The sequence below is a fragment of the Lipotes vexillifer genome, unplaced genomic scaffold, assembly GCF_000442215.2.
Source record: "Lipotes vexillifer unplaced genomic scaffold, Lipotes_vexillifer_v1.1 scaffold12, whole genome shotgun sequence".
In the NCBI taxonomy this organism is placed as follows: domain Eukaryota; kingdom Metazoa; phylum Chordata; class Mammalia; order Artiodactyla; family Lipotidae; genus Lipotes; species Lipotes vexillifer.
The window spans coordinates 2,422,013-2,446,719 of NW_006796716.1; the positions used below are offsets into that span (position 1 = coordinate 2,422,013).

General features: G+C 46.0%; 1 protein-coding gene across 2 annotated transcripts in view; it reads right to left on the reverse strand.

Moving 5' to 3' along the window:
• The window catches only part of HIP1 (huntingtin interacting protein 1), a 156,005-nt gene that overhangs the window by 29,804 nt on the left and 101,494 nt on the right, over positions 1-24,707 (reverse strand). For both annotated transcript variants that reach the window (XM_007468793.1, XM_007468794.1), the window contains exons 2-7: positions 17,639-17,702; positions 13,449-13,591; positions 13,156-13,212; positions 5,266-5,346; positions 3,115-3,191; positions 2,604-2,665 (exon numbers count right to left, since the gene is read on the reverse strand). In XM_007468793.1, coding sequence (XP_007468855.1) covers positions 2,604-2,665; positions 3,115-3,191; positions 5,266-5,346; positions 13,156-13,212; positions 13,449-13,591; positions 17,639-17,702 — 484 coding nt within the window. The remainder of the gene's footprint in view (positions 1-2,603; positions 2,666-3,114; positions 3,192-5,265; positions 5,347-13,155; positions 13,213-13,448; positions 13,592-17,638; positions 17,703-24,707) is intronic.

The window sequence follows — 24,707 nt, forward strand, 5'->3', positions numbered from 1 at the left end:
AGGAATGCCCCTTGGCATCTAGTAACATCTAGAGCTGTGTGACCGTGGGCAAGTTACTCAACCTCTCTGTGCCTCCAGATGCTTTTCTGTAAGATGCAGATGGTTCTAATAGCACATACCTCTTAAGGGTCTTGTAAGGAGGTCTCGTAAGGATTAAATGAGAATGTCCTATAAAGTTCATGGCAACAGTGCAGTGGTCCTTCCCATTTGCTTTGAGATTGATTAAAATCACCTGGGAAAATTTGAAAACTACTAATGTCTGCCTGCAACTCCTCCATGCCCCCTTCTTTTTTAATTGGTCTGGGGTAGGGTTGGGGCATTAGTGGATTTCAAAAGCCCCCCAGGGGCTTCCCTGGTGGCGCAGTGGTTGAGAGTCCACCTGCCGATGCAGGGGATGCGGGTTCGTGCCCCGGTCCGGGAGGATCCCACATGCCGCGGAGCAGCTGGGCCCGTGAGCCATGGCCGCTGAGCCTGCGCGTCCGGAGCCTGTGCTCCGCAACGGGAGAGGCCACGGCAGTGAGAGGTCCACGTACAGCAAAAAAAAAAAAAAAAGCCCCCCAGGTGATTCTAATATGCAGCCAGTGTTGAAAACTATTTTCTAGCTCAGTGCTTCTCAAACTGTAGCATGCATCAGAATCCCCCCATAGGATCACTCCAGTAGAATTGTGATGATGGAAAGGCTCTGTACGTGTGTCCAATATGGTAGCCACCTGTGGCTGCTGAGTGCCTGCAATGTGGTGAGTGCAACTGAGGCCCTGACTTTTGAATGTTACTTAATCGTAATTAATTTAAATAGTCACACGTGGCCAGTGGCTACCCTGTTGGACAGTGCAGACTTGGGGAGTTTGTTAAAACAGATGGCTGGGCCCCACCCGCAGAGATTCTAACTCAGAAGGTCTGGGGTGGGACCCGAGAATGTGCATTTCTAATAGGTTCTCAGGTGATGCTGATGCTGCTGGTCCAGGGACCACACTTTGAGAATCACTGCAAGTGCACCAAATAAATGTTAATTGTAATTGGCCCACGTTTCCCGCAGTTGAAGACGCAGGGCCTCCTTCCGAAGGTTCTGGTCCCAATCTTACAGGGTCACAGACTAGGACTCAGAAGCTGGACAGACTTCTTCTAATACCAGCTCTCTCGATTTCTGTGGCTCACAAGAGGTGACTGAGGATGGGGGGCGGGTGGGGAAACGTATAGAGGACACTCTTGATTCCAAATCACTGCTCTCTGGGGGATGAGAAAACCACCGCCATTTAACCATGGAAGAGTTTGTGCGAAGACTTGGGGGAGATCTCTCTAGAAAACTCTAGCTAATTCTCCCCAGATAATTCCAGAGCACTCAGCTGGATGTCAACAGTATTTTTTTTTAAATAAATTTATTTATTTATCTATTTATTTTTGGCTGAGTTGGGTCTTTGTTGCCGTGCGCGGGGGCTACTCTTCGTTGCGGTGCACGGGCTTCTCATTGCAGTGGCTTCTCTTGTTGGAAGCACAGGCTCTAGGTGCGCGGGCTTCAGTAGTTGTGGCTCGTGGGCTCTAGAGCGCAGGCTCAGTAGTTGCGGCTCTCTGGCTCTAGAGCGCAGGCTCAGTAGTTGCGGCTCTCTGGCTCTAGAGCGCAGGCTCAGTAGTTGTGGCGCATGGGCTTAGTTGCTCTGCGGCATGTGGGGGCTTCCTGGACCAGGGCTCGAACCCGTGTCCCCTGCGTTGGCAGGCAGATTCTTAACCACTGCACCACCAGGGAAGCCCGTTGACAACATTTTATGAACTCTGTCCACCTGTTGTTTCTTCACTGCTGTTCATGCAGAAAGCAAGCATTCTGCTCTAGAGCCAGGCTCAGTAGTTGTGGCGCATGGGCTTAGTTGCTCTGCGGCATGTGGGGTCTTCCTGGACCAGGGCTCGAACCCGTGTCCCCTGCGTTGGCAGGCAGATTCTTAACCACTGCACCACCAGGGAAGCCCGTTGACAACATTTTATGAACTCTGTCCACCTGTTGTTTCTTCACTGCTGTTCATGCAGAAAGCAAGCATTCTATAAACTTGGTTGTTGAGCACTTGCTATATGCCAGGCATGGGGCTAGAACAGAGGTGAGCAGGCATGGTTCCTGAATTTTGAGGAGGAGCTCAGCGTCTATTGCTAATAACCCAAGTGATCAATGCATATGGAAACAGAGCCAGGTATCATGGGATGCCGGGGCAGAAAGGGTGACTGCACAGGCCACCTGGGCAGAAATACACCCTGAGGGCCAGCCCAGCTGAGCAGCCCACAAGCCTGGGCCAAAGGACCAGCCAGTGCTGGGCCACAGTCTAGGGTCTGTCAGAGGCCGAAACTGTCTTTGGACTCTTGGAGGCCTGGGCTTAGCAGGGAGGCCAGCAGCGTGGGGATCGCAGTCTTTCCGCTCACGTGAAAATGCCCTTGGGCTTCAGCCCCTCCTTGCACCAGGGCCAAGAGAACAGACACAGTGTGGGCAGCTCCATCTCCCTGGCCCTGAGCTGCACAACTTGTATGGAGACGGGGGCTAGGCCAGCTGGTCCGAGCAGGGAACCAGGCTGGGGGTTAGGTGAATGCCCAGGAAAGCCTGGGCCAGACGGGAGGGAGAGACTCACCAGTTTGGAAGAGGTTAAGTTCACACTCCAGGTAGTCGAACATTTCCACTGTCAGCTGGAAACTGGACCCAAGAGGAAAGACAGCTTATACTCCACGGCCCGAGGCCAGCGCTCCACCTGTCCCTGCCCCCAAGCCCTGTACTGCCGCCAGTGTACACGTGCACACACAGACACACACAGACACACACGCACCAGCTGCAATTCTTAGCCCCGACCTAAGTGGGTATTAAGGCCATTGGAAGATCAAGCAGGGTGAATTCAACAGTGACAGCAGCAAAGAAAGAGGGCGGAGGGGCACAGAGAAGGGAGGCCTGGAGTGGGAGACGCCCTGGAAGGGTTCTTGAGGAGGCACCAGGAGTAAGTGGCCCCAAGGTCAAGTCACTCAGGGGCTTTAGTCCCCACCCCAGCCACTGCCCTTGCCCTCAGGCCCTCTGTGACCCTAACCGGAAGTGACAGCATCTGCCCAAGCTTTCTCTCTCAGCGAGTCCAGAATGTGAGGACAGCCACTTACAAGTTGTTAACATCACTCTCTCCGGCCTCGTCCAGCTGCCGGTCACTCATCTGAAGGTTGCCTGGGAACCTAGGATTCTGGAAGGGAGGCAGAGGAAGTCAGAACAGGGCACCTCAAGAGCTCTCTACACAGACCAACTAAGCCGACATCAAGCAAGCCAGCCCTGCTGAGCTCGGGCTGCAGCAGGTGGATTCTGCTTGGTGCAGGTGCCTGCATGCTCCCTGGGGAGGTGTGGCAGCGCTCACAGCCTCACACACGCACACACAGGTCCTGTGACTGGTTCACGGCAGAGAACACCCACCGCCCATCATCATAGGGGAAGGCTTCATCCCAACCCTGGGACCCAGGGGAGGGCCCCTCGCTCACAGCCTGTGCCACAGACATCTCTGTGGTGCAATGACACCGAGCGTGTGAGAGTGGTCGGTCTTCAACTTGACACTCACACCATGCAGGCTGTGCAGCCTTTGCTTATTTCCAATATGTTCTGAATACTATCCAGGCTTCCCGCTGCCCTCTGGCCATTTCCTGAAGCGGCTATTGTGAGCTCAGGGCAGGCAAACCCATTCTCACATTAACTTTAGCAAAACATAATCAGTAAAATAAACTTGAAGGCTGGAAACTATTACATCAAGCACCCGCACAGTCAGGGGAAATTATGTGGGATCATCAGCTGTCGAGTATCTGTACCCTGCTCTCTTCCTCGGTGTGGTCTGTCTGGAGCGGGTGGAACACAGGGCAGCGGGGCAGGTGGAGGGGAGCACAGAGAGATGGGTGGCCAGTCCACCAAGGGGGCTCCAAATGCCAGTGTGAGTTCTTCAGGCTCTGAAGACAGAAATCCTCCACGCCGGCACCTCCCTCTCTGGCTGTTAACACCCAGCGCTCTGCCCTTGCAGCCCCTTCCTGCCCTCAGGCCCACCACCCCTGCTCATCTGCCTCAGAGACTCAGGCCGGTGCCTTTATCCTTCTGGTCGCATTTACTTCCTCACTCAGTCTGGACATTATGATGACCTGGCCCCCTTCTCCATTTCCACCGCCAGCTCCCTAATTCTGGCCATTTTCCCTCCCCCCTGGCATGCCATTCTTCCTTACCTCCTATGTGCCACATACCCACCCTTCAAGGGCCACCTCAAGACACACTTCCTTCATTCTACCCTTTAGGATGCCATATCCCTCCATCATTTCAAAACATCCCTGGCACTTTTCTGCAGGCACACATACCTGCCCGGCACTATTACACAGCTACTGCAAGTGTATAAGCTTCTCTCTCCGACAGATCTGTAAACGCCTCAAGAGTAGACCGTTTTTTCTTATTCTTATATGCCACTTGGCACACAGTTTTACATGCATTAAGTGTGTAAGAAATACCAGCTAGGGCTTCCCTGGTGGTGCAGGGGTTAAGAATCCACCTGCCAATGCAGGGGACACGGGTTCAAGCCCTGGTCCGGGAAGATCCCATGTGCCGCAGAGCAACTAAGCCCACGCGCCGTAACTACTGAGCCTGCGCTCTAGAGCCCGCGAGCCACCACTACTGAAGCCCGCGCGCCTAGAGCCCGTGCTCTGCAACAGAAGAAGCCACCACAATGAGAAGCCTGCTCACTGCAACGAAGAGGAGCCCCCGCTCACCACAATTAGAGAAAGCCCGCGTGCAGCAAAGAAGACCCAACGTGGCCAAAAATAAATACTAATAAATAAAATAAATATAAAAAAATCTTATATATATAAAAAAGAAATATCAGCTAAAGTCATATCTTGATTAGAAGATCCTGTGTGGAAACTTACTATATAAATGGAAGGCGTTGTTTCTATTAACAGTCAAGTCAGTGCTTCTGAGGTATTTTTATAAGGCCACCTGGTGGATCAGGCTCCTCTATTTGCAAAATGGGGAACAAAAGGTGCAGAAGACCTGGGCCAAAATCCCAGGCCCCTTGTCACATCCCAGGGGCCTGACTGCAGTCACTCTATAAAATGTTTCCTCTTACATAGCTGGGATATGGTGTGAACACTCCCTGAGAAGCCAGGCTGTCTCATTACCTGGAAAACCTGACAATTAAGCCCAGCCAGGTGTGAGGGGACAGGGCAGGGAGGTGGGGGAAGCAGGGGCAGGGGGAGTGCATGGCTGGCAGTGGCAGCAGGATTGTCGCAAAGACTCACTTTGGTGTGGTACTCCATCTTCGTTCTCAGCAGTTTGAGGTAGATGCTGCAAAGCTGCCCATACCCCTCACTCAGGTGGCCCTTTCAGGATGAGGAAAGAAAGCAGGGTGTCAACACGAAGAACATTGGTTTGAAAGATCTACAGCCTGGATTTCTTTTTGAAAGAATATATATTTTTTGTGAGTATGAAAATAACATACATCCACTGTTGAAAATTTGGAAAACGTAAAAAAGTACATATGCAAACAAATCACCCTTAACCTAACCACCAGATATAATCATGTATACACTATTGATACTATGTATAAAATAGATAACTAATGAGAACCTACTATATAGCACAGGGAACTCCACTCAGTGCTTTGTGGTGACCTAAGTGGGAAGGAAATCCAAAAAAGAGGGGATGTATGTATACATATTGCTGATTCACTTTACTGTACAGTAGAAACTAACACAATACTGTAAAGCAACTATACTCCAACAAAAATTTAAAAAAAGAACTACAATGAGATACCACCTCACATCTATTAGGAAAGCTAATATCTAAAAAAAAAGTGCTAGGGAGGATGTGGAGAAATTGGTACCCTTGGACACTGTTAGTGGGGATGTAAAATGGTACAGCAACTGTGGAAAACAGTATGGCAGCTCCTCAAAAAATTACAAATAGAATTACCATGTGATCCTGAAATTCCATCTCTCAGTATATACTCAAATGAATTGAAAGAAGGATCTTGAAAATATTTGCACACCCATGTTCATAGAAGCATTATGTACAATAGCTAAAACATGGAGGCAACCAAAGTGTCCATCGGCAGATGAATGAATAAACAGAATGTGATATACCCATACAACGGAATATTATTCAGTCTTAAAAAGGAAATTCTGACATGTACTACAACATGAATGAATCTTGAGTACATTATGTTAAGTGAAATAATCCAGTCACAAAAGGACAAATCGTGTATGATTCCGTTTATATGAGGTACTTAGATTAGTAAAAAATCTTGAGACAGAAAGTAAAATGGTGGTTTCTAGGGGCTGGAGGTGGGGAGGGGAATGGATATAGATTGCTTAATGGATATAGATTTCCAGTTTTACAAGATGAAAAGTTTCAGAGATGGATGGTGCGATGATTATACAACAATATGAGCGTACTTAATACCACTCAACTGTACACTTAAGAAATGGTTAAGGTAGTAAATTTCATGTTATGTGTATTTTACCACAATAAAAATTTGGAAAAATTTTAATAAAATGTTGATATACATTGAAAAACAAAATTAGAAAGAACATTTGGAAAATGTAAAAAAGTACATACGCAAACAAATCACCCTTAACCTAACCACCAGATATAATCATGGCTAACATTTTAGGGTTCACAATGTTATTTTTTCAATTTAAACAGACAATTTTTTAGGGGAGTTTTAGGGTCACGGTGAAATGGAACAGAAAGTACAGAGATTCCCCATGTCCCCCCTGTCCCCACACATACACAGCCTCTTCCACTGTTAACATCCCTCACCAGAGTGGGACATTTGTTATAATTGATGAACCTGATGCATTGTTATCATCCAAAGTAAAGTTTACATTAGGGTTCACTCCTGGTGCTGTACATCCTATGGGTTTTGACAAATGTATAATGACATGGATTTACCATTATAGTATCATACAGAGTAGTTTCACTGCCCTAGAAATCCTCTGTGCTCCACCTTTATTTTAAAAGATAAAATGGGATCAATATGGTTTTTTTCACTTAATATACTGCAATGTTTTCCATCTTCTCAAATTTTCTTCTGCATCATTATTTTTCGTGACTACCCAGTACATTGCAAGTCTGTACTGTAATTTACCAGACCAGCTCCCTACTATTGTGTGTTTTAGTTGTAGACAAGTTTTTCTATGTAAACTACGTTTCGATGAACATTCTTACAGTATCATCTTGTGTACAAACATCCTTTGGGTAAATTCTGGATGATGCTTCTCATTTAAGAACCTTAAGTCTCCCATCCTTAGTAATCACAGTCTGACTATGGGCTATCTCCTTCCTTTTGTCTCTCTATCTAAACACAGGAGAGGAAACACCTCCTCCAGATGGATTTCAACAGACTAAGAACATCTGTGGTATTATACCTGGGATGGGGGTTTGAAATGGGACTAAACCCAGCTGGTAAAGAAGAAGCCTTCCCATGGAGTCTGCCCATGCAGTCATGTCCTAGGTGCCTGGGCAGAAGCTAGGCTTAGCAGAGTGATGCTGGCAACTCCCCATTATATACAAAAGAAAAGGGAAATGGGGCACAAAGAACCTTAAACTGAATAACTGTGGCTCCCACGTGAGTCTTGACTTCTACATTTTCTTCTAAGTGCATCTACATCCTCTAGCGCAGAGGAATCCTTTGAAAGATGCCTCAAGGGGCACCAAAGAGTGTTGAGTAATCAAAGGAGTTTAAAAACATCAATGCCATAGATGACAGTATTTCATAATGTATTAATTTTCTATGAAAATTCGTATTTTATGATATACTTTTCATTATAGAAAAATCAGAAAGTAGTGAGAAGTAGAAAAAGCAAAAATATGCTCATCATCAAAGACAACTATACCTCATGTGAAAATGTATGAGGATCAAGAAGGTGGGGACTTCCCTGGTGGTGCAGTGGTTAAGAATTCGCCTCCTAATGCAGGGTACGTGGGTTAGATCCCTGGTCAGGGAACTAGATCCCACATGCATGCTGCAACTAAGAGTTCCCATGCCACAACTCAGGAGCCCGCTGGCTGCAACCAAGGAGCCCACCAGCCACAACTAAGACCCGGCACAACCAAAAATAAATAAATAAAATGAATAAAATTTTAAAAAATGGATTATATTTTTTAAAAAGTAAAAGGTGAATGGATCAAAGACTTAAATGTAAAATGCAAAACTATAAAACTCCTAGAAGATGACAAAGGAGAAAACCTGGATGACCTTGAGTATGGTGATAACTCTAGATACAACACCAAAGGCACAATCCATGAAAGAAATAACTGATAAGCTGGGCTTCATTAAAATTAAAAACTTCTACTCTGGGACTTCCCTGGTGGCACAGTGCTTAAGAATCCGCCTGCCAATGCAGGGGACATGGGTTCAAGCCCTGGTCCGGGAAGACCCCACACGTTGCAGAGCAACTAAGCCCATGAGCCACAACTACTGAGCCCACACACTACAACTACTGAAGCCTGCACGCTCTAGCGCCCATGCTCCGCAACAAGAGAAGCCACAGCAGTGAGTAGCCCGCGCGACACAAAGAAGAGTAGCTCCCACTCGCCGCAACTGGAGAAAGCCCGTGTGCAGCAACTAAGACCCAACATAGCAAAAACAAACAAACAAACAAACAAAAACTTCTACTCTGCAAAAGACATTGTCAAGAGAATGAGAAGATAAGCCACAGACTGGGAGAAAATATTTGCAAAAGACATATCTGATAAAGGACAGTTATCTAAAACATATAAATATACTCCTAAGACTCAGCAATAAGAAAACAAACAATCCAGCTAAAAAATGGGCCTAAGACCTTAACAGAAACCTTATGAGAGAAGATGTTTAGATGGTCAATAAGCATATGAAAAGATGCTCCACATCCTATGTCAACAGGGAAATGCAAATTAAAACAATGAAATACCACTACATACCTATTAGAATGGCCGAAATCCAGAACACTGACAACACCAAATACTGATGAGGATGCAGAGCAACAGGAACTCTCATTCACTGCTGGCAGGAACACAAAGAGGAGCCAAAAGACTGACTATACCAAGTGTCGATGAGACTGGAACTTTCATGTGTGGCTGGTGGGAATGCAAAGTGATACAGCCACTTTGGAAAATAGTTTGGTAGTTTCTTACAAAACTAAACATACTATTACCATATGATTCAACTATGGAGCTCCTTGGTTTTCACCCAAAGGAGTTGAAAACTTAAGTCCACACAAAAACCTGCACATGGATGTTTGTAGCAGCTTTACTCATAATTACTAAAATTTGGAAGCAACCAGGATGACCTCCAGTGGTGAATGGATACATAAACTGTGATGCATCCAAACAGTGGAACATTACTGAGCAGTAAAAAGAAATGAGCTACCAAGCCATGAAAAGACACGGAGGAAACTTAATTGAATATTACTACGTTGAAAGAAGCCAGTCTGAAAAGACTACATACTATATGATTCCAACTATATGACATCTGGAAAAGGTAAAACTATGGAGACTGTAAAAAGATCAGTGGTTGCCAAGAGTTGGGGGTGGGGTGGGGGTGGGGAGTGAGTAGGGGTGGGGTGGGATGAACAGGTAGAGCACAGAGGATTTTTAAGTCGGTGAAAATATTCTGTATGATGAATACATTTGTCCAAACCCACAGAATGTACACCACCACAAGCGAACTGTAATGTAAACTATGGACTTTGGTGATTGTGATGGATGTGTCAGTAGGTTCATCCATTAGGCGAGGCTATGCATGTTTGGGGGCAGGGCAGGTATGTGGAAACTCTGTACTTTCCACTCAATTGTTCAGTGAACCTAAAACTGCTCTTAAAAAAAAAAAAGATCTTAATTAAAAAAAAAAAAGTAAAAGAAGTTTCTAACTTCAGAAACTCTTAGTCAAATGGAAGAGACAGACTACATAGGAAAAAAGACCTAAAAGAATTCTATTTTGGATAACAAGGCAGGCAGGCTAGGTACCTGGGTTGACTTTCCCACTGAAAACTACTAACAATATTGAGTGGAATATTAAAAATGCTTTGAAGGCATTAATGAACTTGCAAGAGAATAAGAAGTCCTCAGGCCAGGAACTGAGTAATTCAGATATTCAGAGAGCAAATGACTTGATGGGGTCAGGGAATGGTGGGGAGGGGGCACTTTGCCACACCAAGTGAACCTGAGTTTGGTTTTCTGGGCCTTAAGGCCCAGGTGGTGAACAGGAGGCAGGGCTCTCACCTGCCCAACTTGAGGAGTCTAGTGGAAGAGCCAAAAGACTTCCTCCTCGGTGCAGGGGAATTAAGGGTAAATTGGAAATAACACACATGTACTCCTGCACTGAAGGAGTCCCCCCTGAGGACTGCAAAGAAAATCTACTGCCTTAAACCACTGTTGTGATCAGAGGGCGGAAAAAACTACTGCTGAGAATTGGACCCGTGAGTCAGTCCTCAAGGGGATCTGCTCAGAATTCTCATAACTTTTAAGCTGAGAATTTAATTTAGAGTGATCTTAATGGATGCAAGTGCCAATTCCCTCTGGAGGAAGCTGCCTTTGTTAGAATTCAAAGAATTCCCACCAAAAAAATCTCCAGGAAAATGAGCAGCTCACAGTAGAAAAGTAACTAAATACAAAAAGAAACTACATAGCAGGAGCAAAATTCATCAAAACAACAGATGGCAGAAACAGACCTCTAAGGGCTTTAGATACTAGAATTATAGAAAGTGATATATAAAACCACTATATTTAACAAGCCTAAAAAAATTAGAGACTGTTTCAAAATATATGCAGGGTACAATAAATTATAAAGAATGCCAAGCAGATTAGAAAAAAACCAAACCAAACCAAACCTAAAATTCCAAGAAGTGAGAATGATACTAAAATTGAAAACCTTATGGAGAGGTTTAGCAACAGATTAGACCCAGCTGAAGAGGGAATAAGTGAACTGAAAGCTAGATTTACTGAAATTATCCAGAATGCAGTATAGAGACAAACAGGTAGAAAAAAATCAAATAGTGGTTTAAAGACATGGGGAATAGAGTGAGAAAGTCTAAAATACTGCTAACCAAGGTCTCAGAGGAAAACAAAGAATGAAGCAAATCAATATTTAGAGACAATGAGAATTTTTTGTAACTGATAAAATATAATAATCTACAGATTTAAAAAGTCCAAAGAATCTAGAATAAATTCACACCTAGATAAATACTAAGAACTTAAAAACGGAGAAACAAACACAGATTAGCTTCAAAGAAGCCATGGTAAGTCTGACAGCAGACTTCATAAAAATGATGGAAGCCAGAAGTCAGTGGAAGGACATCTTGAATAATATCTTCCATGTGCTGAAAGAAAAGAACTATTATCCCAGAATTCTAAAGTCAGAGAAAATATCTTCCATGAATGAGGGTGAAATAAAGACATTCTCCATCAGGTGAAAGTGGTTGTTTGCCACCAGCAGACTCTCACTAAAGGAAGTTCTAAAGGAAATAACTCAGGCAGAAACAAAGAGATCCCAAATGGATGGCCTGAGATGTAAGAGGAAATGAAGAGTGCAGAATAAGACAATTAAAATAAAATATCTTCTAGGGTCTAAAAGCAACAAAAATTAAAATGCATGACAACAACATACAAGGGAGTGAATGGGGTTAAAATATTCTAAAGTCTTTGTGCTATACTGGAAACAGATATGATATCTAGACATTGATATGAATTTTAGACATTGATAACCTAAGCATGCGCTTTGTAATTATTAGATAACATTATCAAAAAATTAAAAAAAAACAAAACCTCTGCTTTTATTTTTTATCTTCCCACTAGTAATGAGGGGGAAACTGAATGAGAAAGAAAATACCCAATCAGTCCAAAAGAAGGCAAAAATGAGAGAAATAGAAACAGAACAGATGGGACAAATAGCATAAAATAAGACGGGAGATATAAATCTAAACATATCATGAATTATAATAAATGTAAACAGAGTAAGTGTCCAGTTGACAGACAAAGACTGCCATCTTGAACTTAAAAAAAAATCCAACTAAATGCTATTGACAAGTATATTTCTAAGACAAAAGAATATAGAAAAGTCAATCAGTCAATCACTGTGCTGTACATCTGAAACTAATGCAGTATTATAAATCAACTATATTTCAATTTTAAACAAAAACTGACCATGAGCTAGCTCACACAGCAAGTCTCAAAAATACTTCGAAAATCAGTATCATATTGATTCTCTGGCCACAGTGCAATAAATATATATGTAAAAAATATTAAAAAGAATATAGAAAAGTCAAAAGTAAAAGGATGAAAAAAGATATACCAGATAAATGAGAGCTAAAAAAGGAAAAAGACCTAAGCTTTCCATGTTACAGAAATGTAATAGAAAGCTCTCTAGCATACAGTTGGGAGTTTTGGGGACAAACCTCTGCTTTGTTTAGGTTAACTAGTCTTGTGACATAGGAAAAGCTGCTTCCCTCTCTGGGCCTGTGTTTCTCATCTATAATGGGTAGATTGGACAACATAATTGCTAACATTTTGTGAGTGCAGACAGACACAGGTAAGAATTTGAAGGAAAGGGCTAACATAGTAGTTCTTAACCAGTGGGGCAAAATGACACATCAGAATCACCTGGGGAGATTCTTCAAAAGACAAATTACCTCCTGTCCATACACATACTCCTTGAATCTAGAGGGATTCCGGTATGTGTACAAAACCACTCTTTTCAATGTATTCTGATATTGCCACCTACCTCCTCCCTCTTCCTAAGGCACTGAGAATCCCTAGACAGGAAAGAAAAACCACTGGCATTAAGGATTGGGAATGCCAGTTCTCAATGTACTGTGACCCCAATGGGACCAGTATAAGGAAAGAAGTAGGAACTGTGACAGTGTCACTGCCGAAGGATCCCGACGCCCAGAGAGCATTATGACATGAGCTTCCATCGGCAGGAGAAGCTCCCAAGCCCTAGAACTTCCCTACAGCTTCCAGGGACCCCAGGTAAGACTGTGGATATCATGGTTCCATCTGGGGGCATCTCTGACTCCCTCCCTGATGTTCATGAGAGAAATGCTAAACAAGCTGAAAGAGATGAATTTGCTCCATTCCACAGTCCTTGTTCTGTGGCCTCTGGGAAAGGATACGGTGGCACAGGTGGCCCCTGGGTGCGTGTCCAAACTCACCCACATCCTGCTCATGTCACTCAATTCGTTTTTGTACCTCAGAGAGTCCTTCAGGACCTGGAGAGAGAAGGAGAGGAGACAGGATGGTGAAACATGGGTCTGGGGTGGAGGAGAGAGGGTGATGGGAGAGAGACGAAGCCGTCTATGAAATTGGTATGCAAGAGGCCAGGAGATGGGGGCAGCTGCCATCCCCTGTGCGAGAGTGGACGGTGGCTCTTGTGACTCAGGCAACTGCACTTTCCCCACATGGGTCCCTGGATCCCTGCCCATCCCCTGCAGCCCCAGGAACTCACGTTCGGGTGTCCATCCCGGAGGAGTTTGTGGAACACGTGGCAGAACTTCCAGCAGAGCACAGCGTTGCTGGAGAGGGGCAGCCGGTTGACAACAGACCAAAAGGTCTGCGCCCCCTTTTCATGGTGGGTGCCCAGTATGCACGGTGAGGGAAGGTCATGGAAAACAAAGGCAACCAACCCCGGGATGAAGCCTCTAAAGGCCACCGCGGGGGCTGTGTGTTGTTCATGGCGCCTGGCACTACCCATCAGAGGGCACCGCTTATAATGAAGGCACCACAGATCTGTACAAGTATCCTGGCAGTTTTTTGGCGGATGGCAAAATAGTGCCTCCTTCTAATAAAATCCATTTTATTAGATGATCTCCAAAGAGACAGCCATGTCTTTTGGGAGGGGTGTCTTTTCCTAATTTGCACAAGTGCATTCTGGGCCAGCAGTGGTTCTGGTTGGCCTTTAGTGGGAAGACGCTTCGGTTGGAATTAGGGCTTTGCTGTGGGAAGACAGACTCTGCCCTTCCTCTAGGTTTGCCGAGTTTGTGGTAGGGCCTTTGTGGGGAGGTGGGTGGAGGGTGTGGTGTGTGTGTATAATTACAGCTAACATTTTAACAACACAATACAGCCTCTCAAAATTCTTTCTTATGCACTATTCCAAAGCAAGGGTGTGCTTCAGCTCTTCAAGTGCCCTGGCCCCTGCTGGGGACCCTACCCCCTGGTTACTGACACGCTTGGCTTCTCTTCCAGGTAGCTTGGCTTCTCTTCCAGGTAGCGTCTGACTCCTCTCCCATTAGGCATTGTGCTCTTACCCTGAAAGCGGCAGTCTTTGTTTAAAATGTATTTTCCCTAAATTTAAAAATGACGCTTTTGGGACTTCCCTGGTGGCTCCATGGTGAAGAATCCGCCTGCCAATGCAGGGGACACGGGTTCGAGCCCTGGGCCGGGAAGATCCCACGTGCCATGGAGCAACTAAGCCCGTGTGCCACAACTACTGAGCCTGCGCTCTAGAGTCCGTGAGCCACAACTACTGAACCCGTGTGCCACAACTACTGAAGCCTGCATGCCTAGAGCCCGTGCTCAGCAACAAGAGAAGCCACCGCAGTGAGAAGCCTGCGCACTGCAACGAAGAGTAGCCCCCGCTCACTGCAACTAGAGAAAGCCCACACGCAGCAACGAAGACCCAACACAGCCATAAATAAATAAATAAATAAATAAATAAATAAATAAATAAATAAAATGACACCTCTTCTAAAAACCTTCCTGGCCTCATTCAGGGGTGCCTTCATTTCCCAACACCTTGAATTCCCTGTATGCGGACTCCTAGGGCCACTTCCTTCTGAGATCCAATTCCAAACACACCCGCCACATGCAGTGCCTGCCACGCTTTGCGTGTAATAAATGTCATTCTGGCCTCGAGTGACTTTAACAGAGCTCCAGGCCTCCGTAATTAGGGACCCCCCCCTTTTTTTTTTTTAACTTGGAAGACATTTACATTTATTTTAACTTTCCCACATCACCAATCACGGATGAGTGGCTTGTATCTCCATCAGGAAAACACAGCACTATCGAGTTACTATTAATATTATATCCAATGGAGAACTCAATCTTTGGTCACAGCGTTAAGAGCTCCTGGATTTAGTCCCATCAGCCCTCTCTGAAATGACCTAAGGGAGCCCTTTCTGAGGCAAGTAGAGGATTTCCACATTTCTTTTGTAATGGATCCTTACACAGGCCTCACACACCCGGTAACTAGGCACCATTAACCCCAAGTACGGCAATGTCCTCAGAACTTTCGGCTTTTTAATCCAGGCTCAGGTAAGAAGCACTGCACCATTTAGGAAAGACTTGCCTCAGGTTAGAAACTATGAGACTCACCCGAAAGACATGCTGTTTTGCTTCTGAGCTGGAAAGTGTGGTAAAGTTCCCTCCCTGGACTGAAATTTGCATTTTGAGAGGGGCTACCTTGAAAACAGACTTTTGGGTCTAGAAGCTGAAATCAGCTTTTGGTCTTAGAGTGATTCTGAAATAACTTATGGTTTCACCTCAAGCACAGCCCTCTGGGACTAGAAGGAAGCCAAGAGGAGAGATGGACAGCCCCCTACCCTCAACTGAGATGATTTCTCACAGTAGGTTGTGGCTCCTTTACCGGAGAGCAATCTCCCGAAACAGAAGCCAGGGACGTGTGGAGCTGGCCAGGCACCCCGGCTTGGAAAGAGGCAAGCAGACCTTTCTGTCTTTCTTTAATTTTCTAAGCATTTTAACGCACCCAATTCGCGTCAGGCACTTGGGGATATAAAGAAAGTAAGACTTCAGTCCTCAGTCCTCCAGGAGTGGATACCACAGCCGGGGGTGTCAACCTGTTCACCAGTCAGGCACCATGGATAAATGGTTGTCTGAACAGCATTTCTAAATGAAGCCAGGTTTCCAAACGCTCATTCAGTTGGTAGTGAGGGTAGCTGATGTTCTTTAAAAGTATTGATAAAGAATAAATGTTTTGTGAGAACTTAGGCTTTAAAACCCTACTGTATGGAACAGATCTTTTCAACATTTATCCACCCCTTAGAAACTGTGAGGCAGAGAGACTCCCAGAATGTCAGAGCTGGAATGTTAGGCCTTTGAAAGCTTCTTTAGCCAACACTTTCATTTGACAGACAAGGGAATTAAGGCTCACAGAGGTCCCACTGGGCCCACTCGAGGTCCCAGAGAAAGTCAGAGAGCTCCAGAGATGAGATTTCAGAATCTCCCTCTAGGTCTCTTCCATCGCCCCAGGGAGCCTCCCTGGCAAGGTGTGACCTGGCCCGGCCACTACAGGCCTGGCCCTCTCTGTGCTCACACCCATCCAGAGGAGCACACTCTCCTGTGACAACTGTCTCTCTCTTACTTCATATCTTGCACCAGACTGACTGATCAGTATTCTTAGCAGGGAAGGGTCAAGACTGGGTAACTCCCTCTGAAAATCAATTGGGCCACCAATAATGAGGGCTTTTCTTGGCTTGGTTTTCTTGACTCAGTAGAGCATCAAGGGCATAAAAAGGCAAGGTCTCCCTAGGCTCACGGTTGGGCCAGGCTTCTGGGGTACCCGGTAGAGGTTCTATAGCCCCATCTTGCAGCAAAGCCCTAATTCCAACCAAAGCATATTCTGCTAAAGACAAGTTGCTTTCCTTCCAGTGAAGAGCAGTACATGCTCTTAGCAACATTTCCTGAGGGCCTGACCTGTTCTGGGCATCGCACTGGCAGTGCCGGGCTTCCATGGCCTTCTAACCTGGAGGGTCTCCTCCACGGAGGGGCGGGGGTGGGATGACTTCAAGATAGGTTGTTCCAACCCAACTGGCTGTGGTGCAGCCACCATGCTGAGCCCCGGCAAGAAGGAGCTTCCCATCGCAGACAGAAGCCCAGCCTCCCCTTGCCCTGTGCTTGGCCCCAGCACACACAGAGACCAAGGCTTGGCCCACTGGCAGCCTCTCCTCCAGGATTTGGGGATTAGCCCTCGAGCACCTGGACTTGACCTCAAGGGCAGGTCCCGAGGAATCCATCGGCCAGGCTGCCCGCACTTCCCTCCAAAGCCACAGACCCATGACGGTGGTCGCCCAGGACCTCCACCAACTCGGCATGGGGGGCTTGGCGAAAATCTTCCAATCACCAGTTCCCTAGTCCACACTGACCTTCTCATCTTCTTCCCTCTGGTTTGGGGTGAACCAGTTCCCACAAGTGGCTCTTATTTCCATAGTAGAGCCCTTGCGTCGGCTTAAGGCCAACCGCTGCCGCCAAGGCCTCTATTTTGCTTTCATGTTCAGAGAAAGGCATTTGAGCATGTCCCTAAGAGGGTGGTCAGTGTGGCAAGGTGCAGGGCCAGAGCGCTTTGATGGTACAGGTGAAAACCCCTCTGGTGCCCCGAGGAAATCTCTCAAAGGAGAGTAAATTCAAAGGACTCGGTAGTTCTGAAAAGCTAAGTCCTAGGAGAGAGGGGAGACTGGGCCAGATGGCCGCTTTGGTCCCTTCCACCTCAACAGGCTGTGGGCTCTGAGGCCAGCTGTTGCCAACCCACACTGTTCAGACCCTGCTGGGGCCTGGCCGGTGGGGGGCGGTTCTCCTTCCTGAAGCTGAGCAAGGATGCCTCGCCCCGACCTCATTCCCCACCCCCGCCCCCCGCCATTTGACCCCCCTTGGGGTCGGTCCTCCGAGCAACATCCAAAAGGATATTTCTGGCGTGTTTTTCCTTTACAGCCACTTCCTGCGTATTAATGGCCTTATTGATGCTGACAGTCTGAAAAACAAGAGGGAGGGGGGAGGGGAAGGAGGATGAGATGAATAAGCTTCTGACAGTGGCTGGGACCCTCCCAGACGCCCCGCCCCTTCCCCTCCCTCCGAAGACCCCTCTGCTCCACTGTCCCCTTACAGGGCCCCCCTGCGGGGGGCAGAGGTGGGCAGCACTCCCAGGCCAGCTGGCCCGGGCTGTCCTAAGGCAGCGGGCTTTGCTGCCTGGCATTGGCTGTGCCCAGCTGCTGCGCCCGCATGCCACTCATTCACTTGGCCCAACACGGCAATTAAAGCCTGCACAAAGGGATGCCTTTCATCCTCCAGGGAAACATTATTTCTCCGGGAGCAGGAGGAAGAGGCGCGCTGAGATCAGGGAGGGGCTGTGGCTCAAAGACCGTCCAGCCACCACTCTCTCACAGCTAGAACCTTCCATGGAGCCTACCCTAGCTGGCCCGGGTTGACAGTGGTCACTCTTCTCTCTTGTTTCCCTGCTCTTGGGCACTTTCCAGCTCCTAACCAAATTCCCTTTTATCTTCTTACTTCTATCATAGGGCAGGACGAATATTCACTCCTTTCTGGTCGTTTTAAAAATCGTAACTCTCTTCTGAAGTAAGCAAAGCACGTTATACATGTAAATATAACTTACACACACACATACATGGGATCGTATCGTGTAGGCTGTTTTTTGAAATACAGCCTTTTTCTGTTTTGCTTTGCTTCCTTCCATAGACATCATTCTACCCCCAACCCATGTTAGCAACCTGTTATGCATCCTGCACGCGTGCACGCACGCACGCACACACACACACCCCTACATTCCGAAGGGCTTATTTTTGTCACTGTTCTATAAAACTGGGACTGTCACGCACAGACTTTTTCACATCTTGCTCTTCTCACGTGAAAATATCCCATGAAACATTCTCCAAGCGAACTGGTAAAACACTAGCTCATTCTTTAAAAAGATAACATAATATTCCATGGCGTGGGTGGATGTGATTTATAGCATCCCGTATTGGGAGGCAATTTATTTCCAGTAAACTATTTTAGTAAACATTCTTATACATATATCCTTATTAATTGAGGCTTTTGTTTCCAAGGGATAGAGTACTAGGAATGAGATTACTGGGTCCACTTTTTTTTTTTTAAACTTTTCATTATGGAAAAGTCCAAGCACACACAAATATGATGATTAGTCTAATAAGCCCTCATATAGTCAGTCCCCAGCACCAATTATTATGAACTTGCATCCAAACATGCATCCTTATGGCTTAGGGGTCACAAACGTTTTCTGTAGAGCCAGTTAGTAAATATTTTAGGCTTTGCAAGTCACATGGTCTCCATCACAACTATTCTGCTCTGCTGCTGGAGGGAAAAAGCCACCTCAGCGATACTAAATGAATACGGAACTGAATGACTGTGGCTGAATTCCAATAAAACTCTATTTACAAAACCAGGAGGTGGTCTGGATTTGGCCTGCACCCCTAGTGTGCTGACCCTTGCTTTATACCATTGGTCACTGATACCATTGGTCACTGATTCCCTTGCTCCCTGGATTATCTGAAGTAAATTCTAGGCGTTATACCATTTGACCAGTAAATATTTCAGTAAGAACTTCTAAGAAAAAAAAAAAAAGACTCTTTAAAATTTAACCATAATACTATGATCACACCTAAAATTTTAAGGATAATTTCTTAATGTCATCAAACGGTTAGTGTTCACATTTCTCTCTTGTGTTAAAAAAACAAACAAACAACTTTTTTGCAACTGTTCTAATCAGGATCTAAACAAGGCTGCCATCAGGCTTTGTAAACAGGCTCTAACAATTCACATTTCCACTGGCGATGTTCAAAAGTATCCCCCCCAACAGGGGTCATCACTTCTTTTCATTGTTGCCGGTCTTACGGGTGTAGCGACATTTCATCATGAACTTGTAATTTCCTGACTGCTAGTAAGTTTTGAGTATTTTCTTATATGTTCCCATGGTTGTTGACTGCCTTACCTAGTGAAGTATGTTCATCTTATCTTTTATAGCTTCTATGTTTACTTACAGTTTCTCCTGCCCCATGTTTATACTGGTAGACTCTTACATTTTCCTCTAAGTGTTTTATTGTTTGTATTTTATCGTGTTTGAATCTTCATCTGGAAAAAATACATACTTATGTATATGTCATATATGTATATGTACATGTATATGTGTATGAGTATATTTGGTACAAAATAGGTTTTACCAAGATATGGTCTTTTATATCTGGTTTACATAACTTTTGGGTGTGTTCTTTAAGTCTACTATTGCAAGTATTTTTTTTTCCTCTACCAGAATCAACTCTTTTTTTTTTTAATTGAGATGTAGTTAATTTACAATGTTGTGTTAGTTTCAAGTGTACAGCAAAGTGATTCAATTATACATATATACATATATTCCTTTTCAGATTCTTTTCCCATGTAGGTTATTATAAGATATTGAGTATAGTTCCCTATGCTCTACAGTAGATCCTTGTTGTTTACCTATTTTATATTGGGTTCGCCAAAAAATTTATTCGGTTTTAAGTACAAATAAAAGGTGTTTTCCATTTTCACGAAGAACTTTATTGAACAACGTATCCACTAACCGACGAACTTTTTGGCCAACCCAATATATAGTAGTGTGTATACGTTAATCCCAAACTCCTAATTTATCTACCTCCCTCCCCCATCCCTTTTGGTAACCATAAATTTGTTTTCTATGTCTGTCAGCCAGACTCAACTTCTTTAATAGCATAAGCTCTGTTGTGGGTTGAACTGTGTCTTCCCAAAAAAGACACGTTCAAGTTCAAATCCCCCAGCGCCTGTGAATGTGATCTCATTTGGAAACAGGGTCTTTGCAGATGTAATTAGTTAAGATGATGTCATACTGGGTTAGGGTGAGTCCTAAGTCCAGTAAGACTGGTGCCCTTATAAGGAGGCCAGGTGAAGACACAGGGACACAGACACTCAGGAAGAAGACAGCCATGTGAAGATGGAAGCTGACACTAAAGTGATGTGCCTACAAGCCAAGGAATGCGAAAGATGGCCAGCAACCACCAGAAGTTAGGAAGAGGCAAGGATGGATTCTTCCCTAGAGCCTCCAAAGGGAACGTGGCCCTGCTGACACCCTTATTTTGACCTTCTAGCCTCCAGAACGGGGAGAGAACAAATTTCTGTTGTTTTAAGCCACACACTATGTGGTAATTCGTTATGGCAGCCCCAGGAGACGAACACAGGGTCCTTTCCCCATCATGCTCAGTCACCTCCGAAGACAAGGAGAGTGCAGATACTCCTTTCCCTCTCCCCTACAGCACACGCAGGGGGCGCCACTGAGCACAGCTGTTGGCTGTCAGTGCAACGGGAAGACCAGTCCAGAAGGAATGTCATATAAGAGATGCTGCAAGAAAGAAGTAAAAAGTTTATCCCCCTAAAATCTCCCAGTGAGGCAGCACTTGTGTCCTGTGGAGACCCAGTGCTTCCAGCTTCCTCTTCACAAGTCCTTCCTTGGACCTTGTTTCTCAGCTTCTGCTTCCATGCCTGTCCCACGTCATCCTCTTTCCTTCAGATTTCCTCAGGTGAGTTACATGCTTTCAACTATGTTTCTCTCCTGGCTCTAGAACAATGATGGGATCCTGGCTGCAGACAGACCTCTGGGCAAAGTGACCACATTTGCCGAGCCTTTAAAGGTTGCCTGCATTCATAAGGAGTTATAAGGGACCTAAATATGTAAGATGACACCAAGAGATGCAAATCCAGTAGGGTGTGAACTGGATGTGGTCAAGTTCCAGGGGGTTGGTAGAGACAGCCAGTAGCACAGGCTGTGATGGAAAAAGAGAAATCCATGTTGGCCGGAAATGCTAGAAACTGCGTCAGGGCCTTGAGGGAGGACTGTGATGGGTGGGGTTTAGACTTGGTCCACAAATATCTATTTATACTGATGGACCAAAGACCAATTGCCCAAGCTTGTGGTCAGTATGAGCCCTGCTTACAAAAACAAACAAAAAATCCTTAAAATTCCCTTAAGCCACATAAAATAATATACCATGAGTTTGTAACTATAGACTCTGTGTGTGTGTGTGTGTGTGTGTGTGTGTGTGTGTGTGTCTGAAAACTGAAAATATCCTGCACTCTACATGTTGAAAGGAAGGAGAGATCCTGTGAAACTGTGATGCTGCCCAGGGAAACTTTGTCGAAGGAAGAAAGGGGTCACCTGTCTGTCCCCGGTGCCTCCCCTGCCATTGACTGACTTCTCTCAGTGACGCTGCCTACAGATTCGAGGGGCACTTATGGTTGTTGCACAGAAAGGCTAAGCCACTTGCCCAAGGTCATACTATTCTGGTGATCGGATCCTCGAGCCCAGCTCCGGAAAGGCTTGGAACGCGAGGGCCGGTTCTGCTGCAGGGCCACGTGTGTGCAAGGGCAGAACGGGGGGTGAAGGCAGAAAGGGAGGTAGCACTGAGTGCGGGGGGCCAGTGGGCTTCGGAGGGGGCGGGAAAGGATGGAAGCAGCTGAAGGGAAGACAGTTGAAGGAGGCAGCTATTAATAGCAGAGAAGTGAAGGGATAAAGGGCTCAACCTAAAAGATGGAAGTGAAATGGAAAGAACCCGACACAAGGTGGGCTATGAAGCAATTCCAATAGGATTGGCCAGTAGGAGCTCCCAGTTACAGGGAACATAACAGAAGGAAGAATGAAAGATGCTGCAGAGGTTTTGAGGCTGGGCAGGTGGCAGAACGGGGCAGGCATCTGGGGCTGAGGGGACACTGTAAGCCAAGGACAATGAGGCTGGGGGGGCTTGGGGTGAGAAGCAGTCATTTTTCAAAGATTGAGGAAGTGAACTGGCAGTAGCAGTGGTTCTAATCATCAAGATAATGGCAGCTAATGAGTGCTTACTACCCAGCCCTGTGTTAATAAGTATTTTGTATGAATTATCTCATTAAAGTCTTATAACTCTACATCCTACGAGTGAGTATTAGTATTAATCATCTTCATTTTACAGATGAGGAAACCAAGGCGTAGAAAGGCTATGTAAATTGCCCAAGGCTGCTCTACCGGCCAGTGCAGAGCTGGAACTCAGACTCGGAAGTGGGGCTCCACGGCTCAGGCTCTGGATCACAACCCCCACATGAGACATGGCCCTCCACACCACAGACACACAGAACCAGAGTCCAAATGATTTCCACAGACTGGAAAAATGGGTGAAACTTCACTAGATGCAATCTAGCAGGTATAAAGGAAGCTTCCTATATTTAGGTCTAAACTCGCCGGCACAGGGGAGATATGAGTCAAAGCAGCACTTGTGAAAATGATTTAGGTGTTTTATTTGGCTGCCAACTTAATATAAGCAACGCTGTGATGTGGCTGATCAAAATGCAAGTCTAAGCCCTGGATGTATTAAAAGGCGTACAGTGTTCCGAATGAGGGAGGGGATGGTTCTAATTCTCTATGAAGATAAATTCACATGTAAAACACTATTCAGTTTTAGACCTTGTACATTATGAAGGAAACCAACAAACTAGACTACTTCTAAAAGAGAGTGACCTGGGCTGGGATAAGCCTGGGGCCTGAAGACAACTTACAGGAATATCAATATTCTTAAAGGTGGTCCTGTGGAAGGAAGAATAACTCCAGGGATCAAAACTAGACCAACGGGTAGGAGTACATCAGGCCGTTTTTGGATAAACTTAAAGGTGTCTCATGAAAGAGAGAATTCCCCATTATGAGAATTATACAGGCAGAGGCATGGCAACGTCTTCTTAGGGTTACTGTGAAAAAGACTTACAGGCTCAGGCTGAATTAGGTGCTTTTTAGGTTCCTTCTCACTGTTAGACTCTGTAAGCGTCCTTCAGATGATGGTGGGCTTTGGATATAAGGGCAAGAAATTGTGACCTGGTGGACACTGAGATCCACAGAAGGCTCTTCTGTTTTTATGTTTTTTATTTTTGGCTGTGCTGTGGCGTGCGGGATCTTAGTTCCCTGACCAGGGATTGAACCCATGTCCCCTGCAGTGGAAGCACGGAGTCCTAACCACTGGACCACCAGGGAAGTCCCAACGGAAGGCTCCTGAGCAGGGGAGGGACCGGATACAAACGCCACTCCGCCCTCCTGAGTTTGAGGAGTTACCTTTTCAGTGCCCTGAAAAAGGAAAGTGTGAAACAACTTCTGTGTGGACATTCAGAATCACAGCCCCAGTACGAGCCCAGGATCCCAACACAGCACCTAGCCTAGCCCTGGGCTATGGAATGAAGTCTCTACCCAAATCAATAGCTACAAGACACCTGCAAGCCTTGGCTGCCCTGGTCAGGATTGCCCCAGACCCTTCTCTTGCAGCTCTGGCAGGTTCCTGGGAGTGCCCACCCACTGCAGCCAACATGCCCAAAGTTCTCCAATCAACGCTTCCCTACCGAGAAGTCGGGCAGGGTCCAGCCCACAGCTGCAGGCCCACCACCCGGTTTCTGTAGCAGGCTTTCCGGGCTCAGAGGCAGGGCTGAGCCTCTGGGTCCGTAAAGGCAGGCTGTGGTCCTCCAGGGCCCTCGGAATCTCAGACACCGGACACATCCAGGGCGGAAGTTCCACGCTAGGCTGAGTTTCCTGTACTTGTGCAATGCTCGGTGCCTGGGATGCCACCCCGCGTCACACGCCCCTCACTTCCTTCTGCATCCCAAATCCTGCCCCGTCTTCTGAGCACAGTCCAAACTTGACCTTCCTTTAGACTTGCGAGGCCACCCACTCTGGCCAATCATTTCGAATTCGTTCCTTCTTTCTTTTTAAATTCCCATTTCTCTTCGTGTGTTTGACAACAAGTATATTGTCTTACCTCCCCGCCAAGATTAAAGTCCCAAGGGCAAGGACCCTGCCTTCTTACCTTGTGGGCCGCAGCTGCTAAGGCGGGGCAGAGTCTTAATAAATTATTAAATCATTAAGGACTTAATGACTGCTTCCCAGTGCGCCTGCCTCTAAAAAGTACCAGGTATGTGATTCATGGTCTCTTGAGAAAATCTGCTCTCTTTC